This window comes from Xiphophorus maculatus, chromosome 1, assembly GCF_002775205.1.
Source record: "Xiphophorus maculatus strain JP 163 A chromosome 1, X_maculatus-5.0-male, whole genome shotgun sequence".
Classification (NCBI taxonomy): domain Eukaryota; kingdom Metazoa; phylum Chordata; class Actinopteri; order Cyprinodontiformes; family Poeciliidae; genus Xiphophorus; species Xiphophorus maculatus.
Genome location: NC_036443.1, coordinates 25,169,401 through 25,192,694, shown reverse-complemented (window position 1 = coordinate 25,192,694; position 23,294 = coordinate 25,169,401). Strand labels below are relative to the sequence as shown.

At 38.7% G+C, this 23,294-nt stretch overlaps 1 protein-coding gene across 2 annotated transcripts in view; it reads left to right on the top strand.

Moving 5' to 3' along the window:
* LOC102216568 (nucleolar protein 4-like) overlaps positions 1-21,174 on the top strand; it is a 42,260-nt gene extending 21,086 nt beyond the window's left edge. Inside the window, exons 3-11 of one of the 2 annotated variants that reach the window (XM_023340641.1) lie at positions 3,582-3,693; positions 5,517-5,626; positions 8,300-8,441; positions 9,588-9,868; positions 11,164-11,349; positions 12,972-13,160; positions 13,246-13,368; positions 14,870-15,059; positions 18,582-21,174. In XM_023340641.1, the coding sequence (XP_023196409.1) occupies positions 3,582-3,693; positions 5,517-5,626; positions 8,300-8,441; positions 9,588-9,868; positions 11,164-11,349; positions 12,972-13,160; positions 13,246-13,368; positions 14,870-15,059; positions 18,582-18,817 (1,569 nt within the window). In that variant the 3' untranslated portion in view covers positions 18,818-21,174. The remainder of the gene's footprint in view (positions 1-3,581; positions 3,694-5,516; positions 5,627-8,299; positions 8,442-9,587; positions 9,869-11,163; positions 11,350-12,971; positions 13,161-13,245; positions 13,369-14,869; positions 15,060-18,581) is intronic. The other variant, XM_023340644.1, reaches the window with a different exon arrangement.
* Positions 21,175-23,294: the final 2,120 nt, after the last annotated feature.

Sequence of the window (23,294 nt, the reverse complement as noted above, 5' to 3'; positions counted from 1 at the left end):
AAAGTATACAAACATTTTGCATTTAAGATAAAAACAACTTTGTAAATATTTTTTACCCAGAGCTTCTCGAGTGGCATAGTTTTAGCTTCACCTGATTGATCTCATAGTAAGCATTTTGTATTCATTTATTGAGGTATGGAGGCCTGTCCCAATAAACAACAAATCAGTTCATCGCACAATAAATGAAAACAAGCTCAATAATTTTCATTTGCAAAATTTATTGCTTTTTTCTTTTCTCTCTTTCTACCAAAAATTGGATGATAAAACTCTTCAGTCTGGTGCTTTGGTCTCAAATAACCTTTTTTCTTGAAGGACAATTTTGCTTACAGAAGCTTCCTGATTCCTTTTATATGTTGTCTCTGTTATTTTATTTATTTTGCATATTTAAAATCTTTTCCACTTCCAGTGTTAAATATTTATTAGAGTTTTAGGTTTATTGATTTTTCAGAATCTGCTCTTGCATTATTAAGGCATTACTGTTATATTACTTGAAAATGATCTCAAAATAACAATATTAATTTATTACTGTGACATGCCTAAATATGTATACAGCTCTGGACAAAAATAAGAGCCCACTCCACTGAAAGCCTCCTGGTTATTCCACCAAATGTTTATTTCTGTACTTCTCCTGAGTTAAAATATTAGTATTGTTGTTTCTAAATGAATATGAATTTGTTTTCTTTGCATTATTTGAAATCTGAAAGAACTGCATCTTTTTTGTTATTTCTCATTTTCTGCAAATAAAAACAAAATTTCTGCTTGGAATTTCAGAGACATGTTGTCAGAAGTTCATAGAATAAAAGAACAATGTTCATTTTACTTAAACATAAACCTATAAAAAGTAAAATCAGGGGAACTGATCATTTTAAGTGGTTTCTTAATTTTTTTCCAGAGCTGTATATATATATAAGTATATATATATATTTATCTTCTAAAGAATCCAGATCAACATTGGTTAGTCGATGTAACTTGATGATCAAATGTGGTTCAGGTCCTTTAAAACCAATTCAACAGCCCTTTAATTGAGCAGTCCTCTTGCTGTCCCCCTGGCTCTACCACCCTGAGTGGAGAGCCATATCAACCACATCAAAACCACCAATTAAAGATGAGCAACATCAACCTTTCGTCTTATTAAGCAGTTGCAGCAATCTTCTCCTCCATGTGGAGTTATACGTCTCCCGGTTATCTAATGCTCCTTGGTGACAGACGATGGTTGTAAAAGTTTGCAGGAAGACTACCAGTTAAAATATTATGAAGATGCAGACGCGACGGAGGCCATTTTTAATCCACCGTGGAACCGGCGGTGAACTATATGATATTTTTCACATTTAAAGCAGAGAATAAGACCAGCTCTGGGAGTACAATGTTTCATTTATAACATCAGGAGTTACCAGGGTAACAACCAGCAGAAAAACAAAGTACTTATGATGCTTTTTTTGTGCTACATAGTCCATATTTCTGGAACAAAGGCAGTCTGTTATCATGAAATCAGAGTTGTGGTCTTATGGTTGCATGTGTTGCCCTGACGGTGCAGCAGCAGATCTTTGTTTCCAGTCTCAGAGGTGCAGATGGGAGTATTGGGGTTGTTTAGGGTACCCCCTCCTCTCCTTCTACTCCACCAGGAATTAAAAAAAGAAAAAAAAATCTTCCTGCCCTGTAGAGAGGTCCTGTCACGTCTCATAGAGTGTACCCTTTTGAGGAGGCAGCATCTCTGGGGCAGGGCATAATATGGAGCTGTCACTGTGGCCTTCTGGGAGGTGCACGCTCCTCTGGGTGGCCTTTCCCTCCCCGCTGCCTCAAGGGGCCGTGAAGGGAGGGTGGGATGGTGGAGGCGGGCTGAACGGGACGGTGGGCACCCCCACCGCCTTCTCCATGGTCACGTGAAGGTCGCATTTTGCAGGAAAACGCCAGAGGGGGGTGACGCGGGGAGGGTGGCAAAGCAGCGGAAACAAAACCAGTGAAGGAGATGCACCTGAGGAAGATGGAGAAAACACAGGGTTTAAAAACCTTGAAAATGCTTGAATTTTAATTAGGTGTTTTCAAGGTTTGGAAAGTGCTTCATATTCAAACTGCACATTTTTGCAATAAAGTGAAATCTAATGTCTGATTAAAAAGCCTACATCTGGAAAACGTTCTTATATTTTTAATAAAAATTTTCTCACTGTGTGACGTTTAATCAGACTTGTCGTAGGTCAGCTAGATTCACCATAATTATTTCTATTTGCTAAATGCCAGAAAACATAATTAATTTAATTATTAAGTTTTAAAGATTATCATCACTTGTGGCCTTTATTTTGAAAGTAAGCCAACAAGTAAGGGAACAGAGAGAAGGAGGAAACACATGGGCAAAGGTAGGAGGGGAACTCATCATGCCAGATCATCTTTTAGAAATTTTTTTTATAACTTTCTTTGTATATTGTAATTAAGCTTTTAATTTGAGCAGGAAGATCATTTGCCTTGATACAATTTCTTTGGATTGTTTCAATATAATGAATATTTACCACTCTTAATGGCTCAATGCAGTGGCGCCAAAAGGTATGCCATACATAGGGGGCGCTGCGCAAGAGGGGCGCCAAAACAATTACTTAAAAATTATTTCTAGTCTGCACTTTCGGTATTTAACAGAAACATAGAGGTGTATATGAGCACGTATACACCTCAGAAAATACAAAGCTGCTCACCTTCTTAATGAATTATTGATTTCTGTAATTGAAATAAATGTTAAAAGTTAGACAACATAATAAAAATATGGAGAACATAACATTTTGTTAATTTTAGTTCACCTTATCTCTTTTGTAGAATGACAGCAGTATTTATGTCGGATATCAAAATCGGCCAACATTTTCATATTTACGCATCCCTAACAATTGCTTTAGTGTAGTTTAGAAAATTAACCGGTGATAATAATACTTTTTAAAAGTCAACAAGGCAAAAAATTACATAAAAGTCTGTATTTTTATCATCAGTTAATGAAATCCCCCTGATATCATAGGCAGAATGTGAAAAGTTGACAAGTACGAGGACGTTTGTGTTATGCTAATAGCATTTAGCCTTCGTTGAAAACTGATTAGCGGAAGTGAGAGCGGTGTGCAACACACATAATTATCCGGTCGGAACACACGCAGGGTTGCCAGATTTTTGACAGTTTCCGACGTAAAACCCGCCCAACTAAAAAAAACAAAACAAACAAAAACCCCATCTCGAATCATTCGATAAGTCGTCACAGCTCTAATGCTGAATAAATAAATGACAGCGAATTGAAAGTGTCTTTCTTTAATACAGCTGGATTGTTTTTAAATCCAAAGTTTGGTGCTGAAAAGGTTTGAAAACTTACTGTGATAAGTGCTTCAATTTTGCAGAGGTAAAAGTGTAAAACACCGGCGGAAAGGATTCGGAACTAGGTCGTCGGATTGCTCCGGTTCCGGCCTGAAGGGAGGATTCCTCTCCGTGTCATGTTGAGATAACACCTAAATCTGAACCCAAACGTCCACACGAACATAAAATAAAATAAAGAAAGAAAACCTCCTCCTTCACACAGTTGTAGTTCATCCGCAGTAACCCTCGCTTCTCCCCCGGCGCAGATAGCTGAGACCTATGCCTTCCTGCCCAGAGAGGCGGTGACTCGGTTCCTAATGAGCTGCGGAGAGTGCCAGAAGAGGATGCACATTAACCCCAGCACCGCGGAGTTCAAAGGTAAAAGCATCATTAAACACCGCTCCGTTTTTAACACCAATCACACACGTTTCTTAACGCCGATTCTTTCACACAATGACGCATTTATTACTTAATTATGTGGCAATAAATCATACAACCAGACTTCTCTGATTTATAATCGTGTTTACTCTATTAGGGTGCCTTAGCAGCATGGAGTGTAAGTTCTTCATCATCCTGTCAGACATTAAAATGAGCTGAAATAATCTAATGTGTTTGAATAGTTTCTGAATGGAGTTCCCATTAAATAAAACATGCGTATATCCATCACTGACATGATGTAACAAAGACTCGAGAGGATTGGCTCGCTGGGATTGTCTGAACCGCTGAAACGTGATCGCAGAGTCCCTCTAGTGGCCCGAGTGGGAACTGCAGAAACCTGCCGCGCCATTGTTTCCTTCCAGGTGTGACAGGCTGACAACAGAGGGTTGAATTTCTGCCTAACAATTCAAACTCACCTTTAAAATGCTGCCTGAACTGTAGTAAAGAGACACTTAGGTTAGACTGTGTTTGCTGCTGAGCTGAGAGGAAAACCGGCCGAAGCAGGCGTCAAGGAAAAGTGTTTGGCCTTTTGTTCTTTGCTCTTTTGTGAAATTTTAAGACATTTTCACAGGTAAGCAGGTCTGGACTGCAAGTTTATTTTTCTGTTTAGGAGTCGTTCTGCTGTGTGTCTCATGTGTGGAGTGGAGTTTTGTGTCGTCAGCCTGAGGAAAGCAAAGGTGTGTAGTATTTGAATAAAAAAAATCCTTTTGGATCTTGTAATTGCATTTTTTCTGACTCCATTACATTTATTGATGAAGAAAAAAAATCATGGTTTTTACCTTGTCCTCCTGTTAAAATTACATCAGAAAAATTACAGCAATTTGTTATTTAATCAGTTTTTTCTTTATCTAATAAACTTCAGAGCAGTGTCCAAACTTTTGGCTTTGTTTTAAATTGAAAGGCCTTCTGTTGTCCTGTTTTCGGTGGAAAATGCAAAATAGAGAGAGAAAAGGAGACAGCCTGGAAAAAGAAAAGCTTGTGTCCAGGATGTGTGAGATCAGCAGAGATGTCAACAGCTCAATTTCGTGTCCATTAAGTATTCTCAAACAACATGAGTTTTTTTCAACATTAGCATATTTTTATTAAGCAAATTTATTTTTGTAATTCCAGTTTGCGCAATTTTAAATGCGGCTTATGACGTATGAACAGGAGAGAATGAATAATAGCCGTGTAGAAGATGACCAGATGCTGCTGGCGCAGGTTGAAGGAAGTATAGTGAGGCCTTCTGCAAAAGCACACAATCTTACCAAATATTTTTTTAGTCTAGTTTATAGTGCAGATAACTTAGTGCACCTAAAACAAGACAAAACTAAATTACAAGTAACTTTCTAGCAAGATATTGGAACCGGTTTTAAAATAATTCATTAATATTGATGAAAAACTTCTAGTTTCACTGGTAGATTATAAGATGGGAAAAATGTTTTGTTTAGGAGAAATAATCTGCCAGTGGAACTGATAAACAGTCTAGTATGAAGATATGTCACTAAAATTTAACTCTAGCTTGATATTAAATAATTATTTACTTAAAATGAGCTCATATCTTGCTGAAAAGTTACTTTGAAGTTAGTTTTGTCTTTATTTCATGTGAACTAAGATATTTGCACTAGAAACTAGACCTTTTTTTTGCTTTTGCAGTTTGTTCTTAAAAGTTTTACATTTTTTTCCAAAATGTTACTCATGTAATTGTAACCACCCATCTCCGATAGAGTGATTTATCTCTGTATTCATGGAAGATGTGTGTTTTTGCTGCTTTTCTTTGTTAGAAAATGACCGACCCACCTCGCTGGTCCCCGACCTCATCGACTACAACATGCCTCTTACTGCCACCTACCTGAAGCAGATGAAACTGCAGTGCATGACAGCCACTGAGAGGGTGAGTGAATCTTCACATGCAGCAGCAAAATGTATATAAATAAAAGTCTTTAGGTTTATTTTTCCGTTAAAGCTGAGGGAAGAGAAGACTCTCTGTGCAGCTGAATCAGAGACGATTCCTCTCTAACTTTGGGTTGAACGTTAAACGAGGGGAGCAGCCCTCCTGCTGGGAGGAGGAGCGACGTGTAGAGGATTTAGGGAAGCTTTTATGACAGTGACGTCACGTGTTTAAGACCCTCCCACGTGTCGCTGCTGTGACAGAAACACTCAAGAACTGCTCTCACTGAAGTGCAGGGAAGCAGCACTTGGTCATGATGGTGTAGGCCTCAGTCTCGAACAGTTAGGATTACACAGTCAGGATGAGCCGGACTGGGATCTGTGGGTGAGTACAGGGGAACCGATTCCCATCATTGAGTTTTAATGGGACAGGTTTTAAATTATTAAGCTTTCAGGGTGGGATGTCAGCATTTCAGGAGACCTGGAGGAATGTAGTTTAAAGCTCAGAATGCTGCAGCTTTTCTTTGGAAAAGTCTCATCAATGCTTTTAAGATCTAGATGTGATGCAGAAAACTAATGTGAGAGTGAAATTTTGGAGAAATATTTTCATACTACATGGTTCATCATCGACTTCACGTGGAATATTTGTGATACATGTGCAAAGGATGCTGTAATCTTAACCTTTCCTAATGTATCAGTTGTCGATTCTTCCAAATCCTGGATATTAATGTTATGTTGAGTCGTTGTGATTAGAGACTCTCCTTAATCCAGCACGGCTCACTTGGTACCTAATAGAGCCGTCAGTGAGCATTCCAGTCCGCCACAAACCCTCTCAGAGCGGGATGGACTCGTATTCCCAGGGGTCCGGGCCTATTTGTCTGCTCGTGTGAGGGGAATGAGACGGCAGCACGTATTTCTGCTCCCTTCCAGCCACACAGTCGTCGCTGCGCTGCCTGTGAGCGAGACGCCAGCTGACACAGAACGGAGTGAATGCGGGTCGTTTGTAAACAAACCGGCCCGTTCCCCACCCCGTGTTGAAGAAGCTTTTGTTTTTGGTTTTGTCATGTATTTTTGAAGGTCGGGTCAGATTTGGAGTTGTTAAGCTTGGGTTTCCAAAACCTTACCTCAGTGATGGACTCGTGTTTTTTGTTGTGGTACAACAAGCATCTTCAGGGTCCCTGCATAGCGGAGTTAAAAATAGCAATGCTCCAAGAAACATAGTTAATACCAAGACTCCTGCAGACCCTCTTATATTCTCCTAATCCTCCTGAAAGCCAAATATTAAATTTCTATTTTCTGGTCTTGAACGAGCTGAAATATTTTCTTACTATACTTGCCTGTATCAATCAATCGATCTTTTTTGTACAGCGCAATTCAGCAACAAGATAGTTCAGAGGGCTTTAAATCGCACAAATACAAAACTAAAAAGCCATAAAAACACCATACAGTCACCAATTTGAGAAACTACCAACAAACATCACTATAAACATCAATACACATCAAATATGTTGATCAATGCTCCATTTATTATGTTTAAAATGGGATTCTGGAACAATTACTTAGTAAAACAAGGGAGTTTGAAGAAAAAAGTTGCAGTGCTCAAACGATTAATCAGAATATTTGTGATTAATCGATTATAGAAATAATCGCCCAATAATGTAGTAACTGATTAATTGTGAACTGAAGTATACAGACTATAACAAACACAGTTTTGCTGAAAGAGCAAAATAAAAAGTAAAAAAACCCACCATTCAATCACCAATTTGAGAAGCTAGTAGCAAACATTATTAATGCCATCATTATAAATATCGATACACATCAAATATGTTGATCAATGATCCATTTATTAATATTTATTATAAATTGGGATTCTAGAGCCATTATTAGTTTGCAAGTAATTAGTAAACAAGAAAGTATGTGGTAAAAAGTTATAGGGCTAAAACGATTAATCAGAATAATCGTGATTAATCGATTATGGAAATAATTGTCAACTAATTTAGTAACTGATTAATTGTGAACTGAAGTAAATTTAACTCAGATCAGTATTTAAGCCACAAATGAAAAAATATACATACATTTTGTATTTAAGATAAAAAATAAAAAAAACTTTTTCTGTAAACACCTTCTACTCAGAACCTCTCAAGTGACATAGTTTTAGATTTACCTGATTCAAATTCAGTATAAAAAATCTCCTATTCATCACCTTTTGCTATCCAATTATTAACGGGTTAATAAAAAAAACCCATCAACAGATCAGCCCTACACTGTAAAAACGTTAAATCAAGCCATAATGCATCAGATTTTCACGTTGACTTTAGAATAATTTTTTTGCTGCTTTGCTACAAATGATCAAGCGTTCACTAACGGAAGGGTAGGCAGTAACATGTTTACTCTGTTTTTTAAAAAGGCATTAAATTATTTGTTTATTTGCATATTTTTAATGTATTTCTAATGTATAAATGTGTGATTAAATTAAATTATGTACCAGAACTGGAAGAAAACCTGTTATAATCAGAGAAGCAATAGAATAAATCATATCCTGGTCTGTGCTGAAGTCCTAGTCAAAGTCCAGACCTGGTCTCCATTTAATCAAACTAAGCTTTGGCTACTTTTTGCAAAGAAGACTGGAAGTGAATATTTGGTTGTATTTCTGAGTTGCTTCCTGCTGCCTGATCAGGATGACAGTTCGGTGAGCAGCGAGGACATGAACAACGCTGAGCCCGGTTGGGTCGCAGCGGAGCAGCCAGCAGTGCCTGAACCGAGCCCACCCAACGGGGAGCGGCTCAGCAACCCGGCCGCCATCGTCAAAGAGGAGGATGGTAAGAGGACAGAGTGAAACATGTATTAAATCCAGTTTTAGATTCATTTATCAATATATTTTAAAATGACAGATGGAGAAAAAGGGAAAAGGAGGAAAAAATAAGGAGAGATAATAATAATAATAATAATAATAACAATAATAATAATAATAATAATAATAATAATAATAATAATAATAATAATAATAATAATGTTTGCTTTTTGATGAATAGCAAATTCTCAAATTTGCCAAATGCTTTTGTAAATTAATAGCCACTTGCACATAACTTATCAGCAAAATATAACAGCTTGTTTTAAGTAAATAATATATTAATGTTGATGAAAACAGCAGATTATTTCGCTTATGGGAAAAATGTGAAATAATCTGCCTGTGGAAGCAGTCATTTGTTTCCACAAGTATTAATGAATTATTGACGTAAAGCAAGCTGCTATATTGTGCTGAAAACTTACTTCTAAGTAAGTTTTGTTTTATTTTAGGTTTAGTAAAATTCTTGCATTAGAAACTAAACCAAAATTATTTTGTTTTTGCAGAGCAGGTCTAACTTTTCAAATTTAAACGTCTTCCTAAGCGTTTTTGCTTTACCACTTTCGTTTTTTTTATATCTTTGTTTATATCTCTTCTGCTGTAGAAATGACGTGAGCGGTACAGATTGTGCAGATTGGTTCTGTGCAGGAAACAGCTTGCCTGTTTCTAAATCCAGATAAATCCAGTGGGTGCTTGCTTCTAGGGTGGACCCTTGCTTCTAGGGTCCAAAGCTTTAAGAAGTGGAACAAAGGCCAGATTATAAACATATTCAGAATGGGGAGGATTGGTTTTCAGGATGATGGAAGTGATTCATTGGTCAAACAAGCATAAATAATGTGAAATACACTCACTTATCTTTCTTAAGAGCTATAATTCTCCTCATTTCACTCTTTGATATAAAATTCCCTCCTTCGACTTCAGCTTTTATTTATCCTGACAGCTGACCCTAATGCACACTTCCTTTACAAATCCAGAGCGCGCAGCATGAGGCAGGAAGCCCCTTACCCCTGCAGCAACTCCCCCCCTCCAGTGCTTTCTGTTGCAAACAAAGCTGAATTAATGCTAAAGGATGACAAAGCATTCGCACAGCTCATTGGTTCGTCTTCGCCCTCTCTGCCAGATGATGACTCCTCGGAGAGCGGCAGCGCCAACGGGCTGCCGGCCCTGACCTCGCCGGAGGCGCTGGCTGCGGGTGCGAACCCCCAAGATGGCGGGGCTTCCTACAGGGAGGTGGCAGAGAACGGGCTGAGCGCGCCGCTGGACTTCAGCACCACCTCGTCCTCGTCATCCTCCGAGGATCAGCAGCCGGTGAATCTGAGCGACAGACTGCTGCCGGCCGGGAGCTCGCCGCCGAACAGCTACGCAGCAGAACCCAACAAGAAGTTCCCCATCAAAACAGAGGTGAGGAGGAAACCGAGCTTCTCTCTGAGAGATCTCATTCTACGCTTGTAATTTATAACAACAGTAGTACTGAAACGATTAATCAACCTAAGTCAACTATTTAAATCAACCAGTTTAGTGATTGATTAATCGATAACATGCCCAAAAGTATTCGATTAATCGTTAACAGGTTAATCAATTACTGAATGATTCATCAAAATAAGTTGATTAATCGTTAACAGACTTAAAAGTAATTGATTAATCATTAACAGACTCAAAACAGGCCATTTGCTGAAAGAACAATATTGTTAGGTGAGTAAACAAGCCAAAAATGTACAAAAATAAATACATTTTGTATTAAAGATAAGAAGAAACCTGTTTTATTTGTAAATATGTTCTACTCAATACTTCTCAAGTTGCATAGTTTTAGTTTCAAGGTTTCAAATCCTATTAAGCATCTTTTGGTATCTAATTGTTATTTAGTTAATCCAAAATTAACCAGCAGATCAGCCCTGCACTGTTTTATGACGGCGTATTTGGGCTGTCGTAGATAGAACAAAAAGGAGGAGTACATTTTCACAAAACAACTCAGACATTTTAAGATTAATCTCAGAAATTGTCTAGAAAAAACAAACAATTAAATTTTGACTTTTCATGTATTTAGGGCTAGTTGATATGACTGAAAAACATATTATGATATAAGCCTTTCATATCAATCGATATTGATAACTATTGATTAGTTTTTGTTTTAAATATGTGAAATACTGCCAAACATTTGGTGTGACCTTTCATGTTTTATCCACAGTTTTCTCTCCAACCCGTTGTTTTTTACTTTTAAGTAGTTAAGAGGCAAAATGGCGGAACTTTAAACTGCTGCTGGCTGGTTACGCAGCAGCTTGTTGCTAGGTAACCAAAGAATGAGTGAGTTTCTAGGTAACCAAAGAATGAGTGAGTTGCTAGGTAACCAAAGAGTGAGTGAGTCAGTTAATTCCACCAATTTTGTTTAGCTAGTTGTTAGAGGTTGAGCGGCTAAAGACTTTCCTCTGCTTACATGTCCCAGAATGCCTTGCGGTTCTCGATCAGAGTTCAGTAAAATTATTGAATATTTTATCAGACATATTATCTATTGATATTGACCATGTGTCTATTGAGATATAATAAATTATTTATTGTCCAGCCTTAAATGTGTCATTATTTCATATTAAAGACTGAAATAAAAAATTTGCAAAATGTGCCAATTTTTTAATCCAGTTTATCGATTTACCGTAAGAATAATCAATAGTTTAATCAATAACATCATTCTGGTTTGTCTTCAGTCGCCTCCTTACAGGTCAGGGAGTTATGACTTGGTGAAAACAGAGCTGAGCAGGAGCGCTGAGGACTTGACCTCCAGTCGGGCGCAAATAATCGACGACGATGACGACGATCACGACGACCATGATGACAACGATAGGATCAATGACGCTGAGGGGATGGATCCTGAGAGACTCAAAGCCTTCAATGTGAGTATCCAGTCAAACTGATACTGCCAAACATGTCTGCCATATCAAGTGGGAAATCATGCAACTTCAGGAAACTAAGTTAAATCCATCCCCTTTAGGACTTTCTGCTAAATAACAGAACAAAATTGGACTGTTGGTTCACTTTTGGAACGTGCTGGATCAGTACTGGAGTCCTGCTCCCACATTAGATTAGCTGATGGGGCAATCTTAGCAAAACAGCTGTGTTTCCAACCTAAGGTCACTCACATTGAAAACGTGTTGGTACTGGTTCAGTTATTGGATGTCTTTAGAGCAGTGGTGGGCAAACTTTCTGCTCTGCATTTTGTTAGTTACACTGGATTAACAGTTCTTGTTAACCGGTGTTGAGCTCCCTCAGGTGGTTGTTTTATGACATTGTTTTGGCTGCCCCGAGAAAGTATCCAAATCTAAGATGGCCGAACATAATGCCGCGATGTTGAAGTGTTCAGAAGTTAAGCTGACATCAACAATGAAGTATTCCTGGTTTTGTACAACATTTGTCCGTAATTAATAATTTTTTAAGGGACTTGGTATAAAGCACCTTGTGTAGTTAAATAGTTTGATTTTAAAGTGTATTCTCACCAGCCTTGTTCAGTACACTTTAATCAAACTGTAGTCCATTTGTGTAGAAAGTCTGGTTCATTTCGGAGGTGTGAATGCATGACAGGACCAAAAAAGTGAGCTCTGGTCCACCTGAAAACCTCTGTCTTGATTCGGTAGAAGTGAACTTTGGCGCGGTGCGAATGTACAATGGGAATACCAACCAGACCAGAGATTGCTCCAAAAGTAGGACACCAACTGTAGCGCAGGGCATTCTGGGTAGATACAACCAAAACAAACTCTACAGTCTTTCGCTAACTGGAGAAATAGTTATTGGTCCAAAGACAGAAGAGAAATCCCACAATCACTAAACTCTGATGCTACTCTTGCTTTGTTTACATTTTGTAAGAAGGAAGCTGTGCTCAGTGTCTTCTTCAGGGGTTTTCATGACGTTTCCTTCAGTAGTTCTTTGTACAGCGCCCCCACAGGCAAGGAGGGGAAACAGGCTTTTCAAATGTTTTGGTTCATCTGACACAATGCAGTGTGAAAGCAAATCACAGCAGCTGAAAATGCAACAAATGTTGCAACTTCAATCACCAGTTGATCTGGGTCTACATACTATCAGGTGTGAAGACACCCTTAGTGTTTATGTGTCTTGTAATGAAATGTGTTATTACTTTGAGCTGGTATTATACGAAGATGAGAGAAATGCAACCCAAACTGTTCTGCTTGCTTTGTGTGATTTACTGTCTGATCCTGAACAAGCCTCAGAAAAAACAATATAACCGGAGAGTTGCAGAAATGCAAATGTGAGGAAAAAAGCAAACACCAGAGATTTTATCCACTGACTTTATTTCTACTCCTCCACCCACTGCCTCTCCTCTTTCGCTCCCCACCATCCCCGCCTCCCCTTTTCTGCCTTTTGTTTCTCACCCATCATTCGACCTCGCTCCCCCTCTCTCCATTCTTTCTGCTCCACATCCCCTCTCTCTCTCTCTCTCTCTCTCTCTGTCTCTCTCTCTCTCTCTCCATTTCCCCTCCCCCTTGCTCATGGCGTCTGTCAGATGTTTGTGCGTCTGTTTGTGGATGAGAATCTGGACCGCATGGTGCCCATCTCTAAGCAACCCAAGGAGAAGATCCAGGCCATCATCGAGTCCTGCAGCCGCCAGTTCCCAGAGTTCCAGGAGCGCTCCCGCAAGCGCATCCGCACCTACCTCAAATCCTGTCGCCGCATGAAAAAAGGCGGCTTCGAGGTAAAAAAAAAGAAAAAGAAAAGTTATCATCCCAGTTAAACTCCTTTATATAAAAAAGTATGAATAATGCTGCTAAACATGTCAGCAGATCCGTCCAACGCCCCCTCACCTCACCTCTGCCATGGCTGAGAACATCCTCGCTGCCGCCTGTGAGAGCGAAACCCGAAATGCTGCCAAGAGGATGCGGCTCGACGTCTACCAACCGACGGTAAACGTCTTGGCAGGCAGAGTGTCCTAATACACCCTGGAGGGATTTAGGAGACTGCACAACCATCAGTAACCAAAAACTGCACAAAACAAATGATGCACCGATGAGGCAAAACATCACGACCAATCACAAGTGAAGGAAACAGCATGGACGGCATCTTCACCATGGCTGTTGGGTTGAATACATTAGACAGGAAATTATTATTTCACTGCAAACGTATTTTTGGTGTAGTTTCTTAGTATACCTAACGTCAGACATAACTACCTTCCAAGTAACTTACCAGTAAAATATAAGAGCTTGTTTTTTTACTTTATGTTTATTGATTGTGTTTCATTTATCAATCACATACAGAACACAGAGCAGAACAACTGTCAACAAGAAGAAGTACTTACATTCTGACAAAGATGAACAGATACAGGATGAAAAACAACATGCAAATTTACATCCCAGTCTTTGGGTTTTTTAAACAGCATTTAAAGATAAGAGCTTGTTTTAAGTCAATAATTCATTATCTTGATGAAAAATACTAGTTGCACTGGCAGATTTTTTCACTTATAACAATTTTTTCCCATCTTAGAAGTAAAATAATTGGCAACTTCTGCTGGAGGGCAAAGAGCTGCTATAACCAATGACTATCATTGGTTTTAGCTTTCCAGTTGTCAACATATCGCGCTAAATCTTAAATATTTGTGTGATACATAAAAGAAAAAGGGACGCAGTGCTTTGCTAGTAATTGTCAATTCAATGACAACTAGATAAAGTTTTAATTAAGAAAAAAAATAGTGTTGGAGAGGGAAGTAGCTCAGTTATGCTAGCTTGACTTTGGCAACCTGAGCATCTAGATGTGCTGCAGAATTTGGTGTGTTTCGGTTCAGTTAGAAAAAAGACGGCCAACACACCAACTCTCTGACAGATCAGATCAGTAGAACAGTTTATTTTAGTTTTGATTAGCTAATCAATCACCGCTGTGTTCAGATGATCACTTATCAATAATTTCAAAATAAACATCAAGGCTGAAAACATAAAACTGTAACAGACTGAATGTTCAGTTCTTTGTGTGGGAATTGTTTGCGTGTTTTTTGGTCTTTGTTCTTGATACATTAGTGGAGTTGTTGTCAGTCAGTTGCTATGACAACCAGTCTGTGTGTAATGTAGCTGACATAGAGTGAAAAGTAGAATACAGGTTATTTAATGGTTTTCTGTGTTATTTTTCCCTTTACCCTTTATTAAATTAATAATACCAAGAACTCCAGGTTTTATTTTGTTAACGGATTTGTTCTATAGCAACAGCGCGGCTATGGATGAAAATAAAAGAATAGTCGTTTTTCCCTCCGGCATTGTGCGCATGCACGAAATTTCCGCATGCAAACCAAAACACGAAACATGTCTATAATAGAGTCCAAGCATTGACAGGTCATTCTTTTTAACAGATGGTCGTAATAATATGCATAATCTCTGTACATTGTTCTACCCAAATTGACAACAAGCGTTTTCCTCCCAGGACGAGCCCGCCTCCGTTGACAAACCCATCACAAGGGATCCAGCTCCTGTGGCGCCGTCAGGGTTCACTATTGCCAGCGCAGCTTTTGCCCAAGACCAACTTTACACCAACGGAGGCCTCAACTACAACCTGCGGGGATACGGGACAGTCGGCAGCACCCAGCAGAGCTCCAGTGCTGCACAAACCAATGGTGAGTCCAGATCTATGAACAAACATGGCAGACTGAGAAGTAATTTTAATGCTTTTTAACACCTGGTTCAATTAATTCAAAAGGACGTTAGAAAATCCGACCTCAAATGTTATCAACGTCCGTCTGTTAGTGTTTTTACAATTTTAAAACATTCTTGATGAGAAAGACGAACCTATATCGATAATCAGAGAGGAGGAAATGTTGAGTCACTGGTTGCCATGGTGATTCCTGACTTTTCTAGAGAGCTCTCGGTAGGACAGGCAAACAAGCACTTAAGCCTCGAATGAACAAGAGCTGGTTGAAAACTGTAAGTCGTTCTGAAAAACCTATGGAGTCAAGAGTTGTAGAGCTTTCTAATGGAGACATACGCAAATTTATATGTTCCTGCACCATTTTATACAGGAAACCTGAGAGATTAAAGACGCCATTTAATTCTAAGTTGAAAGCTGTGAGCTGAAACAAGGGGAGTGAATTAGAGTCTGAGCGAACATACTCAACGCTCTGAGAAGATTCAACACAAAACCATCAGTCCTACAGCAGCGGGTGACACACTGGGAAAAAAAGACAAAAATCCCTTCAAATGGATGTAGAAATTGTTGTGGTGGAGATGAAACTACGAACACCTGGAAGTATTTTTAAAAGAATTTGTAGTTAAATGTGTGTAATGAGTGTGAGACATTATCACTATGTAAGTTGGACATCACAAGGAAAAATCTTAAAAATAAAAAATGCAATAAACAATGACTGTAATAAAAAGTATAGCAGAGACATGTATATAAATTAGGGGTTGAACGACTACATATTTTTTAAGGTCGACTACATCATGATAATAGTCGAGTCGATGTCGACTAGTCGCGGTGACGTCATAGTGACGTAAGCGCAAAAACCCTTCACAACTACTTGGAGGCTTTATTAGCTATTTTCACGGCAAATATTGACCCCCCCCCACACACACACGCACACACACACTCTCCCCTTCTCCTGCTTTTACTAAGTCTATTATAGAGATTCTTCGTGAGCAGCGGGGAAAAGTTTGTTGCACAAAGTCGGGTCTGACTTTTTTTTTCTAAACACCGGCTGATGCAGATGATCTCTGGATAGTTACTGTAGGAGTCAAATTATCACACTGACTACATGGAGCTTTTGGAACATCACAAGCCGAACTTGTTATGAACGGATCCCGTTTGGTTACAGCTGAATTCAACGAAACCACCTGCTTCTCCTCCGCCCGATGCGCGGCAGGAAGCTCTGCTGACTCAGCAGATTGAACGATTTAAGATATTTTCTAGTCAACGTCAACATGATAAAAGTCGAGTCGATGTCGAGTTGACTAGTCGTTGTGACGTCATAGCAACGCAAGACGCAAAGCTTTGGAGTAACGTAGAGGCTTTATTACCCGTTTTCACGGAAAAATACGGCATTTACACAGAACAGCAACAAGTGAAACAACAAAACATCGGGATAGTTTATGATAAATAATAAGTTGCTGGGAAACCAACATTCAAAAGGAAACGCACATCTTTTAGATGGCATGTAAAAACAATAAAAAGAGGTGGCACGGGGGCGGGGGGGTAAATAAAGTTCACTCGCTGTCAATATTCTCTTCGCTAAGAGTTGTTGGGGGTTTTTCTTGGTTGACATGTAGGAAAACAAGGGCATCAACATGAGCCGGATGAAGGCTTGCCCGCTTCCTCGTAATGGTATTCCCAGCGAGAGAGAAAATCCTCTCGCTGGGAGTGCTGGTTGCCGGAACAGCTAAATATTTTTAATATTTAAATATTTTAAATTTTTTCGTGACAAAGACACTCGCGAGCCGGCTAAGTGACATCCTTAGCGGGAAGGGGGCGAGTTTTAGACGGCTTGTGTTTTGTAGTGGACTGCAGTTGCAACTCCATCTCCTTTTAAAAACACTGTAAAACCACAAATATGCATCCATCTACATATCATTTAAACTAATGTATTAACTTATTTTCTTGTGTCTTGTGACGTATACTGTGCTGTCAGATCAGCACAGGCTGTCACCACCGGCAATCACATGACTGCGACTAGTCGACATGAAATGTAAAAACTCGCGAGACGTCCTAGAGTCGACTAGTCGACTAGTCGACTAATTGGTTCAACTCCTAATATAAATGTATATATGCATGTATATAAATTGAGAGATTAGAATCAGAATTGCGAGATAAAAGTTATGATTATAAGAAAAAAAATGAATTCTGAGATTAAAATAAAAATTGTGACTTCTTTCAGTTTCCCTAATCGTCTTCCTTATTCAGCAGTACTCTTATATTGGTACCTTTAATTACATACATACAAAATGTTCTTGCTATTTGAACATACATGGACTAGTATTCTTTGGGTCTGACTTGACTTTCTTTATCTCTAAATTTTTATCAAATTTTGTCCATAAAATCCATTGTTTTGTTAGTATTCAGTTTCAGATTGGTGATAAATAAACTCTGTTTTCCTCTCTTAAACTTTGTACTTCAAACTTGCAATATGAAATAATAACCACAGTAGTATATCTCCTAAATATTCAATATTTTCAGCCTAACTTTACTTTCATGTAGTTCCTATAGTATAAATCCCAGCATGTTCTAATATTTAATTAATATATTTTCAGGTCTTACAGCTTTCGTTGTCCACCTTCTGCTGTTTTCACTGCTCACACCGTTACTCACACTTCAACCACATCCACAGTTTTAATGTTTAATCAGTTGTAAATGTTTCAACATGAAGATTTTACATAAAGCTATTAAAAAAACATGGGATGTGTCAAAGAGAACGTAGATAAATGCCAGAATGTCCCTCTGAGGCAATATTTTTAATTTTTAATCTGCCAATGATGTGCTCAGAAATCTACTTTATTTAAGATGTATGGAATAAATTGTGCAAAACGTTTTAGTTTTTATTCATAAGCAGAAGCAGTATTATTTTCCACTAAAGAAGTTATGCATTATTACGTCATTTCCATTAAATCAGTGTAAAAAGGTCTTCAAACAATATTATCGCTTATCGCAATAATTTCTGAGACAATTAATCGTTCAGCAAAATTTGTTTTCGTGACAGGCCTACTCATATCTGTCGACCTCAATAATTATTGATCAGTTTTTAGTTTCAAATATCTGAAATAATCCCGTGACTGTTCCTGTTTTATCCACAGCTTTCACTCCACAGTGTTGGTTTTGATTTTTAAACAATTATGAGACAAAATGGCGGAACTTTAAACTGCTGCTGCTGCAGTTACTCAGCAGGTTGTTGCTAGGTAACCAAAGAGTGAGTGAGTTGCTAGGTAACCAAAGAGTGAGATAGTCAATTGGTGCCAATCAACTTTGTCAGAGATTCTGGATCAGAGTTCAGTGAATATTCTATGTATTGAATATTGGATACGCTATCAGATGTATTGATATTGATTACGTGTCGATCGTGATTTAAGTTATTATTGATTTATTGTCCAGCGCTAGGATAAAGACGTGCTTAGTTTAAGAAGTAAGCCGAGTGTTCAATCTGTTACCTCCGCAGGTCCCACAGATCTGAGCATGAAGTCCGTCGGCCCAAACTCCTCTTCATCCTCCTCCTCGTCCTCCTCCGCCTCCAACAGTCACGGTCAGGGCGGCGGCGGTGGCGGGGCGTCCGCCCAGCTCAGCCCTCCGGAGGTGACGGCGGTGAGGCAGCTAATCGCCGGGTACCGGGAGTCCGCGGCCTTCCTGCTCCGCTCGGCGGACGAGCTGGAGAACCTGATCCTGCAGCAGAACTGAGTCCAAACCAGACCGTGCCAACGCCCTCCCCCCCTCAGCCTGTCCTCCTCTGTCTCTCTCACATCCTGGCAGACTTTCACACACAAAGACACGATCCTACACGAGCGATACCGCAGTGCATCGTGGGTAACGTAGGCATGGAACCTCCACTTGTTCCCACACGGCTATGTTCTGAAACATATCACGGGCTGAAACACGACGATTTATGCATTTGGTTGACCTTAGTGCCCTGCTTTGTGTAGCCATCCCATCAACTTCATCACACCAGTGGAAACCTCCATTTGTCTCAGGAAGCGATGATCAGAAAAAAAACAAAAAAAAAAAACGATGTGTACTGATGAGGTGTTGGATTAGTTTAACCCCAAAACATCAAATTAGCAATCAGCACCGTTATTTCTGGTATTAAACCGGAAAACGTGTGCAGTGCAGGTTTAATCGGGTTTTATTCTGAATCTTTAACACCGTGTTAACCTCAACAGCTGCTGATTTTACAACATACGCCAAAAAAATAAAATAAAAAATACAAGAACGAACGAAAGGATTAAACACTGACAAAAAAGAAGATCTGACAGATTTGCAAGAATGTCTTTAGCTAGGTTGATTTTATTTTCAGTAAATTTTTGTGTAAAACGCTCTATGGCAGGCTGTTAGTTGTCATGAGTGAAAAGGCAGAAAAATCTTAGGAAATGTGGGTCAGAAATCCATCCTGATGAATTAGCGAGTCGTTGAATTGGTGATTTATTCCAGTATTTCAATTCAAAGTGAAACTTATGTCTTATTTAAAATGATACGTTAATGTTTCTGATAATTCTCAAACATGTAATTATTCCAGTTTTTCCTTCCACCCAACTTTCCATAAATGCATAACTACAGCGCTGCGTGAACATGTACTATTCAAATGTTCTGAGAAAGTGATTTCTTTATTACATATACTTATAATGAGTCCCTCCAGGATTTTATGGTGACCTTTTTGTGATTGTTGTGGCCAAAAATGACAGATTTTTCAAATTTAAACTTAACATGATCTTACAAAAACATTTAGATTGCAGCACATAACCTTCCCTAAAAAAATGGATTTTAACATAGTTAATATTTAAAGTGCAAACAGGACTTTCAAGTAGCTTTTTAATGGAAAGTTTGGTGAAAGAAAAAAGTTTGAGAGCATTCTTGAGATAAGAATATTGGATTTTGTGAATCCATCACATTGAAAGATGCTTCAAATATGTATGGTGTGTAATTAATCTCTGAGTTTCACAATTTAAATTCAACTAGTGGAATAAATAAACTTTTCGGTGATGTTATTATTATTATTAACTGAGAGGCACCTCTACTTGTCAGGGAGAAAAAGATTAATATAATATTTAGACTGTTTGGTTAGGAACCAGTGCTAGAGGGAAGTAAAAGAAAAAGGTGCAATATGGAGTTAATTTGATTTTAAAATGAAGGCGTTTCACCTCAGCCGTCTTTTGCTCCAACAGTCGAGTTTGTAAAAACAAGAGATATCTAATGCAGCATTGTAGCCAATTTCAATGTTGTTGTTCGTCGTCAATGCTGACCTCATGACTGAGGCGCCATCAGTCGTTCTTGTTGTGACAGAAAGGACCTGGCAGAAAACGAGACTCGATGTTGCACGTCTTGTTTTACTTTTGCGTGTTTTGAAGCGTTTTCTATAGATTTCTGTTTTTAAAAAGACACAGAGTGAAGCTTAGGCGCGTCTGCTGCTGACAGGCGGCACACACTCCTCCTCCTTCTCCTCCGCCTCCCTCCGTCTGCCCGTCTGTCCCGACGACCTCGGCGGCGTCCCCGCGTTCTTCATCGCGTCCTGACACACGCTATTCAACAAGAAGCAAGAGACAATCTGAAGAAGATGCGATCGCATCGCAGTTTACTCTCCCGGCTTTCTGCTACGGTGTGTGTTTGTACAGAGTGTCAGAGCACAGACGAACATCTCCTACTGGTGAGTCACTCAGCACAAAAACTGTTTGTCTGTGTGTGTGTGTGTGTGTGTGTGTGTGTGTGTGTGTGTGTGTGTGTGTGTGTGTGTGTGTGTGTGTGTGTGTGTGTGTGTGTGTGTGTGTGTGTTTTCCAGTTGTCTTAATGTTGTGCTGATTTTGTGTTTGCGGAGTGGAAGTGGAATGACCCAGTTTGTACAACCTGTGAAGATTTGATTCAGTCGGCTGAAACATTCCTAACAGAAGCTGCGTTTCCATTACAAATGTGCGTAAATCTTCCGCTAACATCCAAAATACACAATTTCGCAACTGCGGTCTTTCCATTAGAGAAGAAATTAAATTAAAATCAAACATGAATAAGCTTGTTTACGCGATAAGTCATTTAAAAAACATGCCAGCGGCGGATGTAAACAGTTAAATGAGATATATTTATAATTCAATCGCCAATCAGAGGAGACGTCTGTGTTTTATTCAGGCGTTGGCGTGACAACCCCCCGCCTTCGTGGGAGCGGCTACATATGCGCATTTTGGGGATTTCAGAGATAAACTATGGATTTAACACGTTGGATGATACACAACTTTTTATGAACTTTTTATGCTTTGAGAGCTCTGGTGGAGCCAGCTGCAGATTGCCTGACAAAAACAAAAAAAACACGCCATCATCCTAATACCACTTCCTGTTGTCTTCTTTGTCGTTTCTGCTAGTAGTAACATCCGGTGGCTCATCATATGACTCGTGTGATGAGAAAACATTGTCTTCATTGCAGTTTTTAAAAAATATATCTATTTTGATATGGCTGAAAATCAAACCACATCTTAGTGGTTGTTTTTAAGAATGTTTTATCAAAAAACGTGAGGTTTTTTTTAATTGGCATGTTTCTACTAAACAAATTTTAATTTGTGCAATGCTGTCAATGGACTCGCCCGTGGTGCTACCAAATGCACTTATTACAAATGACAAAACTTTGTCAATATTCCACTAATGTCGAAAGAAATAAAAAAATTCAATTGTGATATTTCCATTTAATAAGAAATGCAATTAAAATCACCCATGAATAAGTTTGTTCGTGTGATAAATCATTAAAAAACATGGCACGTCATCATCCTCCAACTACTTCCTGTCTCCTTCTTATTTGTGTTTTCTGCCAGTAGTAACATCCGGTTGTTGATCATGAGACTCGAGTGTGTCTATTGCAGATAAACCAATTTCGCTAAGGCCATAAAATCACCTCACCCTAAAATTATTTTTTTGACGAGTTGTTTTCAAATTGCCATGTTGACTTTAAGCGAATTTATTTTCATAATTTCAATTTGCACAATTTTATGGTGAATGGAAACGCAGCTACTAACTCTTCGAGCGGCCACAAAGCGGCTTGCACCTTATCAATTAGTCTGAGAAGATAGGAAATATATTTCTGTATCTTTAAAACTTTTCACACGTGTTTTTCATCCGTCTGGTTTCCAAGTTGGACACACATGACCTAACGGTTCTTTTATTTGTCTTCTTATGACTGGGCCGAGCAACATTCCCATTTACTTTCTATCATATATTGCAAGTTTGGAAGCACTTTATAGCTCAGGATTAGGGAAATTTAAGATGGTGGCTTCAGCGTGTCAATACCTCATTTGAGATCTCAGCTTCAGTTCACACACAAATATAGCAAACATGTCCTTCTCCGTCCATGTCCTGTCCGAGGGGTGTTTCAAAACAGAGGCTCAGACCTAAACTCTACCTTAAAAAATGTCTGCAACATTTGTTTGGTGTGCAGTGGAAATGAAAAATCCATTGCAGGTTAAAAAGCAAGGTTTCTGTGATGTAAAATGAGACAAAGAGAAATAATCAAGGTATCAGTCAGGAGAAGGCTTCCTAAAGCATTAGATATATGTGGGGCTGGGTTATAATCAATTTTAAAGTTTAATCGAATTTTGGGGTTTTGAAGATTTAATTTTTGGAAAATCTAGATTTTTTTTTCACCAATTCACTCTGGCTTTCCATAGTTTAGAGGGTGGCCATCTTGTTTTACAAGAGCGTTTTACAGTTTCCATTTAGTTTTAATTTTGAATTCAGGCCAACTCTATGACGGAGGCTAAGATTTTTTTCTTTATTATGAGAATAATAAAGAATAAAGATTTTTTTCTTTATTATGAGAATAAAGCCATACAACTACAAAGCTGAAATAATACGAGAATAATGCCACAATATTATCTGAATAAATTAGTAACTTTAGGAGAATGAAGTACTAATTTTATGAGAATCTCAACAGATACATTTCTGAAGAAAACCAATACACATAATACATTTATAATAAAATTACTACCTTGCAGTTCTAGGGCTTCAAAAATCAGGACATTATAAAAATGATCTGATTGAAATCTAACATTGTCTATAAAAATACACAACGGATTCCATATTAAATGTGCCATTACTTATTAAAAGCTGAAGTAAAACCATATATGGAGGAACTAAGCACACCATTTGTTGCACGGACATTGTTCTTTGGTTTGCAAACCTGAGTTCAAGCTAA